Source organism: Protomyctophum bolini (genome assembly GCF_963924005.1).
Source record: "Protomyctophum bolini genome assembly, chromosome: 7".
In the NCBI taxonomy this organism is placed as follows: Eukaryota; Metazoa; Chordata; class Actinopteri; order Myctophiformes; family Myctophidae; genus Protomyctophum; species Protomyctophum bolini.
The window spans coordinates 49,532,282-49,548,990 of record NC_137868.1 but is presented as its reverse complement, the minus strand read 5'-3'; the positions used below and the strand labels follow the sequence as shown (position 1 = coordinate 49,548,990).

The window sequence follows — 16,709 nt, the reverse complement described above, 5'->3', positions numbered from 1 at the left end:
GGGCCGTACAAATCTTCTCTTATCGGTGTCCTTGGCATATCTGTTCAAATGGGGGGTTATTATTATTATTATTATTATTAATGAATTCTTCTTCTTCTTCTTCTTCTTCTTCTCATTATTATTATTACCAATTTGAGGGTCCTTGACATGAAAAGGTGTGGGAACCACTGCTCTAAAGGAACCACTGCATTATGCCCACAGAGCTGCTGTTCCCTTCCTTCCCCTCTGGCGCCATCTGGTGGCTGATGAGACACTGCGTGTTCACGTGACCTCCAGCCCCCCCCTCCCCCCCACGTGACCGTCGTGTCCATCCAGGTCACGTGACTACCACAACAACACAGCCTGTATCTCTTCCTCTAAAACTCAAACTCAGAGAGAACTTTACACCTCCTAAAATATGATCATATAACATTAAACTCTGCTGTTGCAGACTTGCAGTACAACCTGGACACAGTCATGGACAAACACACGGACTGCTGACAATGTAAAGATTTGATTGAATCAACCTCACATGACACAACAAACTCTAAAAAGGTAATGTTCTTCTCACCTTTTGTATTGTATTTTTTGTGAATGCTTTGTCTCCGTCAGCGCAACAGGGACCTGTGTGTGTGTGTGTGTGTGTGTGTGTGTGTGTGTGTGTGTGTGTGTGTGTGTGTGTCATTATAGGCTATATCAATGTGCATAATAATGTATTTGCATGTGAATGATATCAATTCAATTCAAATGAGCTTTGTTGGCATGAGAAAGCATACGCGTTTACACTTCTAGTTACACAGTAGCCCTGATACATGACTGCCATGATGATTAGTCGCTAGTTACAAAGTGTCAATATATAAATAAATAAATAAAAAGTTGAAAATGGGATAGGCTATAGGCTACAGTTGGAGGTAGGTAGCATACAGCATAAATATTAATTATTATTACGTTTTGTACCATGTGCTTTTATTTAATTTAATTTGTTGTTTATTTTTTGCAAACTGTTTATGGCAAAGTATTCATTGATTAATTCAATCTATCAATTGTGTGTGTGTGTGTGTGTGTGTGTGTGTGTGTGTGTATAGTCATCTCAAAGATGACTATAATGTTACACATTACTGTTAGACTTCAGAGGTACTTTATACTGCACTGTACTGATGAGTTCTTACTGCCCCCTGCAGACGAAACCATGTCATTACAAGCAGCACTTCTTTTGGTCGCTTTCACAACTGGACTGACCACAGGTGAGGTAACACACTAACTCACACGCACGTACGCACGCACACACGCATTATACAATGGCATTTCTGTCTGCACATTCAGGCTGTTGACAGTTCAGAAACCTGCCTACCAGTGACATCATCGATATGGATTCAAAGCAGATAGAAACTACAGCCTTTCTCTTTCTGGAAGCCATAGTTAAATTATTGCATCGATAATAGAAAAGTAATTTCAAGATAAAATCAAGCTCTGTGCATGTGTGCGTGCATGTCTGTGTCTGTGTGTGTGTGTGTGTGTGTGTGTGTGTGTGTGTGTGTGTGTGTGCCTGTGCATGTGCGTTTGTGTGTGTGCGTGCGTGCGCGTCCCTCAGATGCCCAGCGGTGCGTGCCTGTGGACTTCGGCCACGGCTCCGTGGTGTGTGCGTGCAACGGGACGTACTGTGACGGCGTGGGCTCGGTACGCCTGCCGCCCGCCGGCCACTTCCTGTCCTTCCTGACCAGTAAGGCGGGCCGCCGCTTGGAGGCGGAGCAACGGCCCGTCCGCAACGACACCACGGGAGACGGTGAGTCCTGAACAACAACGACAACAACAACAACAAAGTTAGACCTGAGGCCCGATCCTACACATGTCTTTTATTTTCTGACTGTTTCTATGTCAGTGGTGCTCAACCCTTTTCATGTCAAGGACCCCCAAAAATATATGTAATTGGCCGCCGACCCCCATCTGATAATATGTAGTTCCAGGGACCCTCCCAGAAGCAAGAAGTTAAAAACGTTCACTCTGAAAGAATATATATAGAGCACTGAAGTCTGGCGTCAATATCGGTAGAGGGCGCAAATCCACGGGTTCATGTACTTTTTATTTCCATTGTAATCCCCATAAGGGGGATTTTAGATCACCTCATATAAGAACTGTGTTTGAAAAAGAAACATGTCATCCCGGACGTTTCACCCATATGGATATGAAGAATCAACTGACTGAGAAAAAACGCTACATTTTCACTAGAAACAGACTGTATCATAATTATATGAGTGACTGACTGTCGCAAACGATACAGAGACACCTCCCTATAACGATACAGAGACACCTCCCCTAACAATATAACGATACAGAGACACCTCTCTGAGAATAACGCAGAGACAGCTTGTTTATTTTTGGACCACAACGCTTATATGAAACGATTTTACGATCAGCCCATGTTATTCTCCATAGAGAAATGACTTCTGTGAACCATGCAGGCAGAACCAGGGGATGAGCAAGTGACGTCAGGACTTTGGCGCTCTATTTGCGCCACATTTTCACGATTTATCGAGTGCCGCGCTACGAGCTTGTAGATCTGCTATTTTTCAACAGCGAAAATATAACATAATGCTTAAAGGAGAGACAGTGAGTCCTAAACAACAACAACAACAACGTTACAGAGCGTCTCTTTCATAACGACGAGGGCACCAGGAAAGAATTCCCCATAAATTTTTCCCATAGATAGACGTTTAAAAAAAGACCTGTAAGCCTACAAAGACAACACCCGAGTTGACAAGTCATGACAATAAACACATTTTCTTTAGACAAATAATTAGAAAGAAGACAAACGTGTTTATATTCTGTCAACTCGGCTGTTGGCTTTGTCCGAGGTTTAACCCATTCAGGACAGGAGGACCCCCTTTTGGTGTTTGAAGCATTATGTTATACTTTAGCTGTTGAAAAATAGCAGACCTACAAGCTCATGCCTGACTGCCGCGCTACGAGCTTGTAGATCTGCAATTTTTTGAAAAATCGTGAAAATGTGGCGCACATCTTTCAATATATTCTTTCAGAGCAAATGTTTTTAACTCAAATCTTTGCTTCTGAGGGGGTCCTTGGAACTACATATTATCAGATGGGGGTAGGCAGGCAATATATATATATTTTTTGGGGTCCTTGACATGAAAATGTTTGAGAACATGAGGTTTTTCAGAAAACTGTCAAGAAGGTATTTGTAGAATCGTCCTCAGGTCTAAATGGCTTAAAGGAGACAACATTATTATTATTTTTATTATTATTATATGTTTGGTTAACCCATTAAGACCTGAGGCCAATTCTAAAAATGTCTTCTAAATCCGACTCCACCGAGTCCGGCTCGGGGAGGAATCAATTGGCAAAAGCGACTACATTAGGGGTTAACATAAAGAGGTACATTACCGTGTGTGTGTGTGTGTGTGTGTGTGTGTGTGTGTGTGTGTGTGTCTGTGTGTGTGTGTGTGTGTGTGTGTGTGTGTGTGTGTGTGTGTGTGTGTGTGTGTCTGTGTCTGTGTGTGTGTGTGTGTGTGTGTGTGTGTGTGTGTGTGTGTGTGTTTTCCAGCGCTGAGGTTGACGATAGTGGGCTACCAGAAGTACCAGAGGGTCATGGGGTTCGGAGGGGCCATGACGGACGCGGCAGCCATCAACATCCTGTCTCTGTCCCCCGCTACGCAGACCCAGCTGCTCAAACAGTACTTCTCCTCTGAAGGTGTGTGTGTGAGTGTGTGTGGGCGTGCGTGCGTGCGGGCGTTCGTGGGCGCGGTATGCGTGATTCTAACCCTGACCCCAAGCTGCATCTTGGCTCTGCCAGTGGGCCTAATGAGGCCAACTCCTTTCACCTGGGCCAGGCTCTGCCAGTGGGCCTAATGAGGCCAACTCCTTTCACCTGGGCCAGGCTCTGCCAGTGGGCCTAATGAGGCCAACTCCTTTGACCTGGGCCAGGCTCTGCCAGTGGGCCTAATGAGGCCAACTCCTTTCACCTGGGCCAGGCTCTGCCATGTGGGCCTAATGAGGCCAACTCCTTTCACCTGTGCAATTTCCAGCCTCAGCCAATTGAGGCTCAACCAATTAGTCTCTGCCAGTGAGCCGAATTGATTGCCCAGTACACTTTTCAGTTTGCAGTCTTCACACACACAGGCACATGTACACAGATCTCCATGTGGGACACCAGCTGACAGTTAAAACGGGTGCTATATGACAACGTATATCATTAAGTTCCCAAGTTGCATCGTTCCCAAGTAGGCCGGTGGCCGACTGCGACGGGCACGTACTGTACAGGTCTAGTTTATTAAAAAAACATAAACTAAAACATAAGAGTAACTAAAATGAATTGGACAGCCAACTAAGTGCTGCACGGTTCCTCACAATATTAGATTGCATACTTAGGTGACTGATTCTAGATCTCGATATTTTTTTATATTTTATTAACTGTGCGGCACTAGTCTGCAACTAGTTGCAATTTGCGACCGGTTGCAGCAGACTGGCCTTTAGTAGCCAAAGAGGGCTGCTATAGCAAATTAGAACGCACATTTTGAACAGGCATAACTTATGACCCGTTTGGCCGAACTTCATTACGCATAATGTGTCTCCTCATGACTAACGTCTGTGTGTGTGTGTGTGTGTGCGTGTGTGTGTGTGTGTGTGTGTGTGTGTGTGTGTGTGTGTGTGCGTGTTTCCAGGTATAGGCTACAGTGTGGTTCGCGTGCCCATGGCGAGCTGTGACTTCTCCACCCGTCTCTACACCTACGCAGACACACCGGGGGACTACGACCTCCACAACTTCACACTGGCCCCCGAGGACACACACATGAAGGTTGCACACACACACACACACACACGGTTCTCAGTTCGAACCCTGTGGGCTCCCCAAGAGTTGGTGTCGAAGTGTCCTTGAGCAAGACGCTGAACCCCCTAATTTCTCCCGATGTGCAGGTTGGTGCCTTTCATGGTTTCCTCTGCCGTCGGTGTATGGATGTGTGTGTGTGTGTGTGTGTGTGAATGGTAGAATGTAATGCACAATGCCACGGTAATTAATTGGACACTGTGCTGTTCATCAATTATTAGACTGTTAACTGACAGCTGGTATGGAGTGTTTTTTCTACAAACTGCTGCAATAACATGGCCTGCACACACTGTTCATTTAATTTATTGTGTCGTAATCTCACAGCTCACAAACGTGCTGTCCGAGCTATGTTTCACCATATTATTTAGGGGTGTCAAAAAACATATATATTCAAAAGAACGATTCAAAATCGTTCTTTTTTTTTTTTTTTTTCTGGTTACAGTTACAGGAGTTTTCACTACATGGTGTCTGTGATATGAAATGTAAGCTTACCCTAATCACAGTAAACATCATGTCTTCAGTCATTTCCAAGTTAATGTATAGTCACTTCAGTTCAAGACTGGAACTAAATGGAAACTATAAGCTATGATGACTAAAACTATGAGACTAAATATATTGACAATTTCGTCAACAAATAAAAACTAGACTAAAACTGTTAGGAAGGGACTAGTGGACAAGAGATCCAGTAAAGTCATTTTACACCTTGGTTGCATGCTGAAAATAGCAGATCTACAAGCTCACAACGCGTCGCGCTGTGACGCGTTGTGAGCCATTACGACGGCATCAAGGCCTGCCAAAACACATTTTAGTCGACTAAATCAACTGTCGATTTAGTCAACAAAAATCGTATGATATTTAGTCGACTAAAACTAGACTAACACTAAAACATTCCAGGTGACTAAAATGTGATTAAAACTAAGTGAAAACTACTCAAGAGACTATTGAGCTGTATTTTGAGTGTCTTAAGTACCAGGTCTTATTACTTAACATAAGACCTGGAGGCGTGGCCAATGCTGTTTAGCTATTTTGAGTTGGCCACACCTCCAGGTCTTAAGTTAAGTCATAACACCTGATACTTAAGGCACTCAAAATACAGCCCAGTGACTAAACCTAAAATAGATATTTGCTGCCAAAAACAACACACCGATAGTGGGGAGACTCACTTGAGCAGAGAAGAGGAGGACAGGTCGCACAACTCTTTCTTTTCAAGTTCTTCTATTGAGACATTTAGATTCATGTCAAAGTCATGTCTCTCTCACCTACACACAGGGCGTATGTCTATTCTACGTCCGAGCATAGACATGGTAACGCCCCGCCTGCCTCTGATTGGCCTACCGACACTGCCTGTCTTGCCTGTCCTCTGAGATGCAAGGGTACTCCGTGGTGGGAAAGTAAAAATGCGAATTTTATTTGTAGAAGAGGCAAACTAATATTGTTTGTGCCGTTTGCTTTGATTGAATAATTGATTGAACACGTATGTCCTATGATTTGATTTTATTATACTAAAAAAGATCAAGGTATTTATCTAATTATAGTAAACTAATACTGTTATACTGAAAAAGATAAAGATCAAGGGAAAAGAGACCTAGTTTTTACAGTACAATAATGTTTCAAGTTTACACATAAACAGACCAACGGCATAAACAATAGTAGTTAGCTGTCATTCTCTTGTATTATATATCGTACTTGTATTATTTATTTATTTCCCACCACGGAGTAACCTCGCGGCAGACTATCCAGCATGTATATCTTCCACCTCAGAGGAAACTCTGGTAAGGCCGGCAGTGTCGGTATAGGCCAATCAGAGGCAGGCAGGGCGTTACCATGTCTATGCTCGGACATAGAAAAGATATACGCACACACAAAGATCTGACACGAATCATGACCCCGAAGGTCAAGATTAGAAGTACAATTAGTAGAGAAACTCTAAATGGTTGATTCTCTGCTCTCTCTCTCTCTCTCTACAGATTCCTCTCCTGCAGCGTATCCAGGCTCTGTCTCCTGGCCGCGTGTCCCTGCTGGCCAGTGCGTGGAGCGCCCCCGCCTGGCTGAAGACCAACGGTGCGCTGATCGGGAAGGGCTCCCTGAAGGGGCGACCGGGGGGCAAGGAACACAAGACCTGGGCCCACTACTACGTCAGGTCACCCTTTAAACCCCATTCTGAACGGGAACCCCCCTCTTGAGTTTTAACCCATTTTGACCTGAGATCAGATTTAAAAAATGTCTTAAATCCTGACAGTTTAAAAAAATAGCAGACCTACAAGCTCGGGCGCGCTATGAGCTTGTAGATCTGCTATTTTTCAATAGCTAAAGCACAACATAATGCTAACACAAAAAGAGGTTCCCGCCCAAAATGCATTGTGTTATGCTTTAGCTAGCTCTGGTCCATAGCTCTGATGCGTTGCATTTAGAGCTATGTTACTGTCAACTTCCGCGGCTCGCATGCTTTGCGAACGTTCTTTTTATTTACGCTAAAGACGAGAGGCTGGTCTGCATTCATGCGAGCCCCGGAAGTTGACGGTAACATAGCTCTAAATGCAACGCATTAGAGCTATGGACTAGAGCTATGCTTTAGCTATTGAAAAATAGCAGATCTACAGCCTACGAGCTTGTAGGTCTGCTATTCTTTTGAAAAATCGTGAAAATGTGGCGCAAATCTTTTCTTTCACAGTGAACGTTTTTAGCTCAAATCTTTGCTTCTGGGGTGGTCCCTGGAACGACATATTCTCATATATTTTTGGGGGTCCTTGACATGAAAATGTTTGAAATGACATTTTGTAGAATCGTCCTCGGGTCTAAATGGATTAACCTGGGTCCATTACTACATCAGTTCACCCTTTAATCAGTACACACTCAAAGAAATATACACTCATATTTGATGCTAACACACAGTAGTGGAAAAGGTACTCACTTTCTTTACTTAACTCACTCCCCGGCCAGAAGGGGGCGCCGATAGTTCAGCAACCGCCACCGTTCACCGTTTGGCTGTAGAAGAAGACGGCCTCCTCCTCTACCGACAACAACAATGGCGAAGGTGGTCGCGTCGATCGCATTAATCACTCGCTAAGAGTCTTTAGAAGCGTTCATATTTTAGACGCGCGGTCACGGGGAAGAGCAACTAAACACAGTCGCTGTATTTATCCAGCGCCATTTGAACTGGAATACTCTTAAAAAAGGCCTCATCCTCCACCTTGCTCTTTTTCCAATGCATTGAGGCTGAAGGGGAAGCAATCGATCACGGCGCTGCATGCCGCTCGAGGGGAGCTTTGATTAGCGGTAAGACAACTTTATAGTTTTATCATTAATTAGAGCGCTAATTAACGGTGCGGGATCTCATAAAAAAAAACGTTAACCGAGTCCTTTAGCCAGGGATGAGTTAAGTAAAAGTATCAATACTTTTTACTTGAGTAAAATTGGTGTCAAAATGCACTCAAAGTTCAAAAGTGCAATGTGATAAAAACCGGTACCCGGGGAAAAAACGGTTCCACGTGTGGTTCCGGTTCCGCATGCCAACTCCAGTGTTTCATGTGATCTTTTTTCAGGTTTTTAGACGAATACGCCAAACACAACCTGACCTTCTGGGCGCTGACCACAGGAAATGAGCCCTCTGCTGGACGCATGACGAACTACAGGTCAGGACTCCAGAACAGTAAAAGGCCTATTTATACTCCAGCTTTATAGGTGATGACGAGGTGTGACCACCTTTTGGGTGTTCAGGGAAGCCCCCCGTTCTAGCCTGGTGTTGGGGAGACATTATCTGGCAGGATTATTATCCTCTTGTAGAGTAATTGAGTAAAAAGGTCCTATCTTAGGCGCCGATCTACAAGCTCACAGATGCGCGGCTGCAACCTTGTAGATGTGCTATTTTCACATGTCTTTAATTTCATGAAACTGCTGAAAATAAATCATTGATTTTATTATATTTTATTAATGTTGTTTTTTTGGGAATGTGTGTTTGTGTGTGTGTGTGCTTGTGTGTTGCGTGCGTTGCGTGTAGTTTCCAGGCCCTGGGCTTCACCCCAGAGGAGCAGAGGGACTGGGTGTCTCTAGATTTGGGGCCGGCCCTCCACGCCTCCTCTCACCCCCGCACGCACGTCCTGATCCTGGACGACAACCGCCTGCTGCTCCCGCACTGGGCCAAAGTGGTGAGAGTACACCCACACACAACAATGCTCCCGCACTGGGCCAAATTGGTGAGAGTACACCCACACACAACAATGCTCCCACACTGGGCCAAAGTGGTGAGAGTACACCCACACACAACAATGCTCCCACACTGGGCCAAAGTGGTGAGAGTACACCCACACAAAACAATGCTCCCGCACTGGGCCAAAGTGGTGAGAGTACACCCACACACAACAATGCTCCCACACTGGGCCAAAGTGGTGAGAGTACACCCACACACAACAATGCTCCCGCACTGGGCCAAAGTGGTGAGAGTACACCCACACACAACAATGCTCCCACACTGGGCCAAGGGGGTGAGAGTACACTAGGGTTTAATATTTTCCCGGATTTGGCTCATTTTAATTCCCGGGAATTTGCGGACCTTTTCCCGGGCTCCCGCGGGAATTCCCGTCAGAAAAAAAACAAAAGAGAAGGGGAAAAAAGTGCCCACCAAAATGCATTTATATGTATAGATACTTCATATGTTCAATAGAATTGATATTTTTTGGTTGAAAACGTTTTATTTGAACGAAATATGAACATATAGCCTGCAATAAAATAATGTTATAGGCCTACTACGCTATTCAGAAAACGTGACACTTAAGGAGTTTGCACTAATTTGACTGTCGAAGCACGGGGGGGGGGATAAACGACCTCACGTCTTTCTTTCACATTTAGCTATAGGTCTTTCACCCTTTGAGCAGTGGTGCTGGGTCCCCTTCTCCACTGCAGATAATTTGATCATCCCGCTTTGTACTTTATGAAAAGTCCGATTGGGTGTTAAAATAGCCAGCACGGCCAGTGCGCAGCACAGCACACTGATGATTAGTGATTATTAGAGAGAGAGAGAGAGAGAGAGAGAGAGAGAGAGAGAGGGGCTGCGTGCTGGTGGTTACTATATAAAACAAATTGTAGCCTATACTCATCTTTGTTTGTGTTCCGTTTCACGTTATTGCTGACTGCTGAGTGACGCACACATGCAGGCAAAAGCCAAAAGGGGTTTAGAAGTGATAATGTCCATCACGGGGAAAGGATCCTCCTCGCTCCGTCGGTAAAACCCTCCTTTTCATACTCTATGGGTAAAACACACTTCTCAGTTCTCACAGAGACTGATTAGGCTAAATGATTGACAAGTGCAGCAGCTTTGTCAATCTTTTGTTTTTGCCAACGGCTGATTCGGTCTGGTTATTAGCCAGGCTAGCAGCTTTGGGAGCGTGCCTGAAGATGTCCAACACAGTTCTGGAAATCTGGAGAGAGTGACTCTGTGCTTTGCCTGTCCAGCGCAGACAGGAAATTATACGTTCTCCTCAGACATTCATTATTTTTGCTAAAGTGTATAATAAGCTCTGTATCTGGTTAATTGCGGGAGGATGCAGGATTCGCGGAGTCCCGCTGATTTTATCTTGACCGCCCGTGTCCGCCTGCAGGTATTTAAATACCGCCCGTGCCGCAAACATTTACGTTGGGTCCCGCTGACTCCCCGTTACAGCCCAGTGTGATCCATAATTCCATATAAATATCATCAAACATGTTTGAAAATGATGGGAGGGTTCAGATTGGACATTTGAGCACTCATAGATCAGCTGGGGAAAGAACGTGCACTGTGTGAAAACTCCTTTAGTGTAATTTCCAACAAGAAAAAACAACACCTCCGGGATGACGGTTCCCGAAGAAATTTTCGGTCGGGAATTTGCGTGCCCTATAACCGGGAGGCCCGTAATCCCGGGATCCCGGCATTAAACCCTAGAGTACACCCACACAAAACAATGCTCCCACACTGGGCCAAAGTGGTGAGAGTACACCCACATACAACAATGCTCCCACACTGGGCCAAAGTGGTGAGAGTACACCCACACAAAACAATGCTCCCGCACAGCTCCTCTGAAACAGGTTTTTTGGGTTCATATATATATCTTCTTCCCCAAATCTTCTTTTTTTAAATAACATTTTGACAGCATACAGTATGTCGTCGTACATGAATCAAGTGTCTTCTATCCCAACATTGGGTCGTAAGTATGCCAAAACAACATTTAAATCAGCGTCAGAAGGATAACTAAAAACATTAGAAATGGAAATAAACAGCAACCGGGAACAGAGAAAGAGAAAATTAAAGAAGAAAAGTGAAAAGAAAAGAAAAGGGGTCCTTGGGTCGTGTTAATAGAAATACATTTGTTTTGTTCATGTTTTTGCACCGTTCAAAATAAAGATAACAGTTACCATCCAGTAGCGCAGTGGGACATTCTCATTCGTTCTCTTCCAAAGGGACTTTCAAACTAGGAAAGGTATGGCCTGGTCAGCCTGCAATGACATGCATAAGATATTTAGGACGACCTTTGAGACGATTCTAGGCTACTCTATGGCTCCGAGACACTTTCAAAGAAATTGGAGTAAACGGCTGGATGGCAATTACACCCACCTTCTAATGAGAGCGCAAAATCTCTCTTGGGAGAGACACCCATCGACAAATCTAATATACCCCGTGTTTCTTCACTAGTCCGATCCAGGAGAACACAGTTTGGCCAGCCGGCCACTGCTACAGAGCTGACAATGAGATATGTTCCCTTCTACTCTGGAATCCTGTCTCAAAGCAGACCAGATCGAGGTCTCTTTTTCTTTATTTTTTTCATCAACTAGTCAACTAGTACTAGTACCAACCATGGTCGACTAGTGGATTTACTAGCCGACTAGTTGAATAGTCGACTAGTTGCTTAATCCATTCTGGGCGGGAACCCCTTTTGGTGTTTTAAGCATTATGTTATGCTTTAGCTATTGAAAAATAGCAGATATACAAGCTCGTAGCAGGTCTGCTATTTTAGAGGAAAATCGTCCCTGAAAATGGAACAACATATTTTCAGGTGGGGGATCTGCAGCCAAATACAGAACATTCTGGGGCTCCTTGACATGAAAAGGTTGAGAACCACTGACATATAAGAAACATGAGGTTATTCAGAAAACTATTTTTAGATTTCAACGTCAGGCCTAAATGGGTTATTGCCCTACTGCAGGGGTGGGCAACTTTGACGATGGTGAGGGCCAATATATGTCCACACTCACTCCAGAGGGCCACAGTGCATATTACTGGCATAGCAAAAATAGCTGAAACGTCGCGTTTTGAGCTTGTTGATCGGCTATTTTTGCTATATTTGAATTGCATTCAAGTTATAGTTATGGTAACTTTATGAACTGTTAACATATAACTACATTGGACACAAAAAGACAATGACATTTTAATTCTAGTCATTAAGCACTAGTCATTTAATACTGTCATGAAGTAATTTAAGCGGGGTTGGAATTGTAACAGCTGAATCAATCAATACAATATCAGTATTCTGGTATTAACCTGCGGGCCGCATTAACCCATTTTGGGTGGGATCCCCTTTTGGTGTTAGCATTACGTTATGCTTTAGCTATTGAAAAATAGCAGATCTACAAGCTCGTAGCGCGCCACCGAGTGGCGCACTACGAGCTTGTAGGTCTGCTATTTTTGAAAAATCGAATTTTATAGAAATTTATAGAATCGTTCCCAGGTCAAAATGGGTTAACCTGCGGGCCGCATTAAAGGGACACTTCACCCTTTTTGCAAAAAAATATATGTTAATGACGTTTAGAAGCTTTAGAACACTTTCCTGGGGGTCTTTGTGTGTAATATGTGGTTTTAGATATTTTAGATTGTAGCAGTGAGCCTGTTGTCTCTGATGTCATGGACACTGGGCTCACTTCCTTCCTGGACTACATGTTGTCTCAGTAAGACAGCTCTCCCCCCTATCCACAAGGAGGAGCAGTGCACCAAAGAAATATGGGAATTGTAGTCCAGTAAGGTAGTGAGACCAGTGTCCATGACATCAGAGACAACAGGCTCACTGCTACAATCTAAAATATCTAAAACCACATATTACACACATAAATACCCCCAGGAAAGTGATCTAAAGCTTCTAAACATCATTAACATGTATTTTTTTGCAAAAAGGGTGAAGTGTCCCTTTAAGTGAAGGTGGGGGCCGCCAGTTTCCCACCCCTGCCCTACTGTATGAAATATTGAAATAACCTCTCTCTCTCTCTCTCTCTTTCTCTCTCTCTCTCTCTGCCAGGTCCTGAGCGACGTGGAGGCGGGCCGCTACATCCACGGCGTGGCGGTCCACTGGTACCTGGACGGCGCGGTGCCGGCGGAGCTCAGCCTGGCCACCACGCACCGCCTCTACCCCGAGTACTACCTGTTTGGCACGGAGGCGTGCGCCGGCTGGCGGCCCGGAGACCGAGGGGTGAAGCTGGGCAGCTGGGAGAGAGCGGAGCAGTACGCCCACGACATCATAACGGTATACCGTATGCCCCCCCCCCCCCCACACACACACACACACACACACACACACACACCTTCACTTAACCCATTTCGCCCTGAACTCGATTCTACAAAATGTCCTAAAAAAAAAACCTATGTTTCTATGTCAGTCGTTCTCAAACATGTTCATGTCAAGGACACCCCCAAAAATAGATTTGAGTTAAAAACGGTCGCTCTGAAATAATATATATTATTCAAAGATTTGCACTACATTTTCACAGATTTTCAAAAACAGCAGACCTACAAGCTCGTAGCGCGGAGCTCGGTGCCGCGCTACGAGCTTGTAGATCTGCTATTTTTCAATAGCTAAAGCATAATATAATGCTTGAAACACCAAGAGGGGTTCCTGCCCAAAATGGGTCCCATCCATGCCCGATGTTCCTAGAAGCTTTGTCATTGGTCGAAAAAAATTAAACCCCGGTCGCAATGACTAACCAATCAGGGAGCAGACAGGCAAATCGACCAATGACAAAAAGCTTCTAGGAACATCTTTGAATGCAGATTGCGGCCCCTAGATTAGTCACAGAGACTACATGTTTTTGGGGGAGCGTTCTACCCATTGCTGGCTGTCTGAATACCACTAAAAAAGGTCATTTTAAGGTATATTTATTGCATTGTGCAGCACGGACAGACAGACAAAACACAGACGCGTTTCGGCATCAAGCCTCCCTCAGCGTGTAATATATATACACGCTGATACACCTTAAATGGACTTCGGAGTGCTGGCTATCTCTCTATTACAGTGATTGTTCGTGAGCCGTGCACCTGGTAAATCTGCATTATTCTGCATTATAACTTTTCAGAAAAACCTGTTTCTATGTCAGTGGTACTCAACCTTTTTCATGTCTGGAACCCATTTTGGTGTTTTAAACATTATGTTATAATTGAGCTATTTTTGAAAATGTGTGAAAATGTGGTGCAAAGCTTTGAATATACACTCTTTCAGAGCGAACGTTTTTAACTCAAATCTTTGCTTCTGGGAGGTGGTCCCTGAAACAACACATTTTCAGATGGGGGGGTCAGTGGCCAATTTCATATATTTTTTGGGGGTCCTTGACATTGAAATATTGAGAACCACTGATATAGAAACATGAGGTTTTTCAGAAAAAAATACATTTGAAAAAAATTTAAATTTCGACTAAATGGGTTAAATGTGATTTTCGGGTTGTTTTTTTTCCGTTTCTGTAAACCGCCGTCGGTCGTCCCTTCCTTCCAGGACCTGAATCACTACGTGGTGGGCTGGACGGACTGGAACCTGGCCCTGGACGGGGGAGGGGGTCCCAACTGGGTGCACAACTTTGTGGACAGTCCCGTCATCGTGGACGCCACCAGGGACGTCTTCTACAAGCAGCCCACCTTCTACAGCATGGCACACTTCAGGTACACAAAGCAGCAAGTGTTGTTTTTCCTCCACTAAAACTGAGACGAAAAATGTTCGTCGACTACCTTGTGAAATGAAAACTAAGCTATGATGACTAAAACTGAGACTAAATATACTGAGAACAAATACAAACTAGACTAAAATGTTAGGAAGGGACTAGTGGACAAGAGTATGAGACACAAGTCATTTTGCACTTGGTTTCATGCTGAAAATAGCCGATCTACAAGCTGCTGTGTGAAATATGTCATTACGACGGCATCAAGCCACGCCAAAATACATTTTAGTCGACTAAATTTCAACCGTAGAGACTAAAATCTTATGATGTTTAGTCGACTAAAACTAGACATTCCAGGTGACTAAAATGTGACTAAAACTAAATGAAAACTATTGAAAAGACTATGGCCCTCATTTATCAACCGTGCGTACGCCAAAATATGGGTGCACGCCGAAATTGCCGACATTTTTGACATTTACCATTTCCGCCAAAGCTTGAAATTGAACGTGACAACGTTCAAAATCCACGTTTGCTCCTCAGCTGGCGTACACATTTTTTTCTGTCTTACACAAGCGGAGCAGCATTGTCTGAACTGCTGACACTGTCACAGGCATCTAAACATATGTTTTCACTCCTAAAATGTTAATATAAAACGGTATGTGTATGTAAAAAACTAAAGAGAGATTTCCAACTTTACAAGTAATTAAAATCGCGCAATTAAAAACAATATAACATGTTCACAATGTATTAGTTTGTGCTTAATCAAACACTGCTTTACTGGCCTTGTTATGCGAGCGCACTTGTGAGATGATTTTGGAGCGCATGCGGACGCGGTGATGCGGCATATGCGATTATGATATTATTATTTTTTTAAAGGCATGAATGGACTGCACGCCTTTATTTCCAAGTGACATGTGACAAGCATACAGCTTGCCTATTTGTAGTAAGTACTAGCATGCAGGCTATAGGCGTAAGGGGCTTAATCATTCACCATTTATAAGTGCTTAGACAGTTTTGACAGTTTTGACAGTTCAGATAAAAGCGACATCATTTTCGGGGCTCGGGAGGATCGCGGGACCGCGGCGTGCGTCGCCAACACACATGCAAGCGGCAAGCCTTCATCCATATGTTTATGATTCGTTCATCAATGATCAAATCAGAAATCACTACATAAACGTTGATTATGACTGCCTTGACGACATGATAGCCTCTCTCATGCTGTATGAGAGAGCTAGGCTATCATGTCGGCAGTCACCTACAGGACTTTAATATCACAGCAGTAGCGCAGTCTTCGCCGTGCACTGAGCACGAATGGGTAAAATTAATATAGGCCAGCCTACAAACTAATTCCATTCATGGCGATGCGATGTCGATGTGTCATGTATATGCGTGCATGCGTGATGCGTGGACATGACAGCAAGGCAAGCGAGGTGAGAGGGAAACAGACAGGGTAGGCCTACAATTTTATTTAATTCATGCAGGTGTTCGTTCTTTATTTAACAAGACACCAGTGGGCTTGCAAGTTGCGTGTGCTTCTGCGTGTGTGTGTGTGTGTGTGTGTGTGTGTGTTTGTGAGAGAGAGGTGCGTGAGGCGGGCAAGGCACGGGAGAAACCTTTTTTTCATGGTTTCCATGGTTCCCACAGGTCGTATGTCATGTGTTCAGTCGCAAAAACGAGGGCGAGGCTTGATTTCATAGGGCGTGCCAGATAGATTTCAGCCGTCACATTTATTAACGTCAGAACGAAATTAAGGAAGGATCAGCTGTTTGCGATCACTTTATAAATGCCGTGGCGACGTGGGTGTACTACGAAACCTGCACTCGAATCTGTGGCAGATTTTACACTCGATTGATAAATGAGGGCCTATGACTAAAACTAAAATCTAAATTTGCTGCCAAAAGCAACACTGCAAGAAGCCCCACCTTCTACCGCATGGCACACTTCAGGTATACAAGCAGCCAGTGTTGTTTTTGGCAGCAAATTTAGATTGTAGTTTTAGTCACAGTCTCTT

The 16,709-nt window shown here is 44.2% G+C and overlaps 1 protein-coding gene across 2 annotated transcripts in view; it reads left to right on the top strand.

Annotated features, from left to right (window-relative positions):
- Window positions 1-320: 320 nt before the first annotated feature.
- gba1 (glucosylceramidase beta 1) overlaps window positions 321-16,709 on the top strand; it is a 20,518-nt gene continuing 4,129 nt past the window's right edge. For both annotated transcript variants that reach the window (XM_080767721.1, XM_080767720.1), the window contains exons 1-10: window positions 321-534; window positions 1,161-1,223; window positions 1,571-1,762; window positions 3,539-3,685; window positions 4,656-4,789; window positions 6,787-6,959; window positions 8,362-8,451; window positions 8,817-8,964; window positions 13,075-13,299; window positions 14,539-14,702. In XM_080767721.1, the coding sequence (XP_080623847.1) occupies window positions 1,169-1,223; window positions 1,571-1,762; window positions 3,539-3,685; window positions 4,656-4,789; window positions 6,787-6,959; window positions 8,362-8,451; window positions 8,817-8,964; window positions 13,075-13,299; window positions 14,539-14,702 (1,328 nt within the window). In that variant the 5' untranslated portion in view covers window positions 321-534; window positions 1,161-1,168. The remainder of the gene's footprint in view (window positions 535-1,160; window positions 1,224-1,570; window positions 1,763-3,538; window positions 3,686-4,655; window positions 4,790-6,786; window positions 6,960-8,361; window positions 8,452-8,816; window positions 8,965-13,074; window positions 13,300-14,538; window positions 14,703-16,709) is intronic.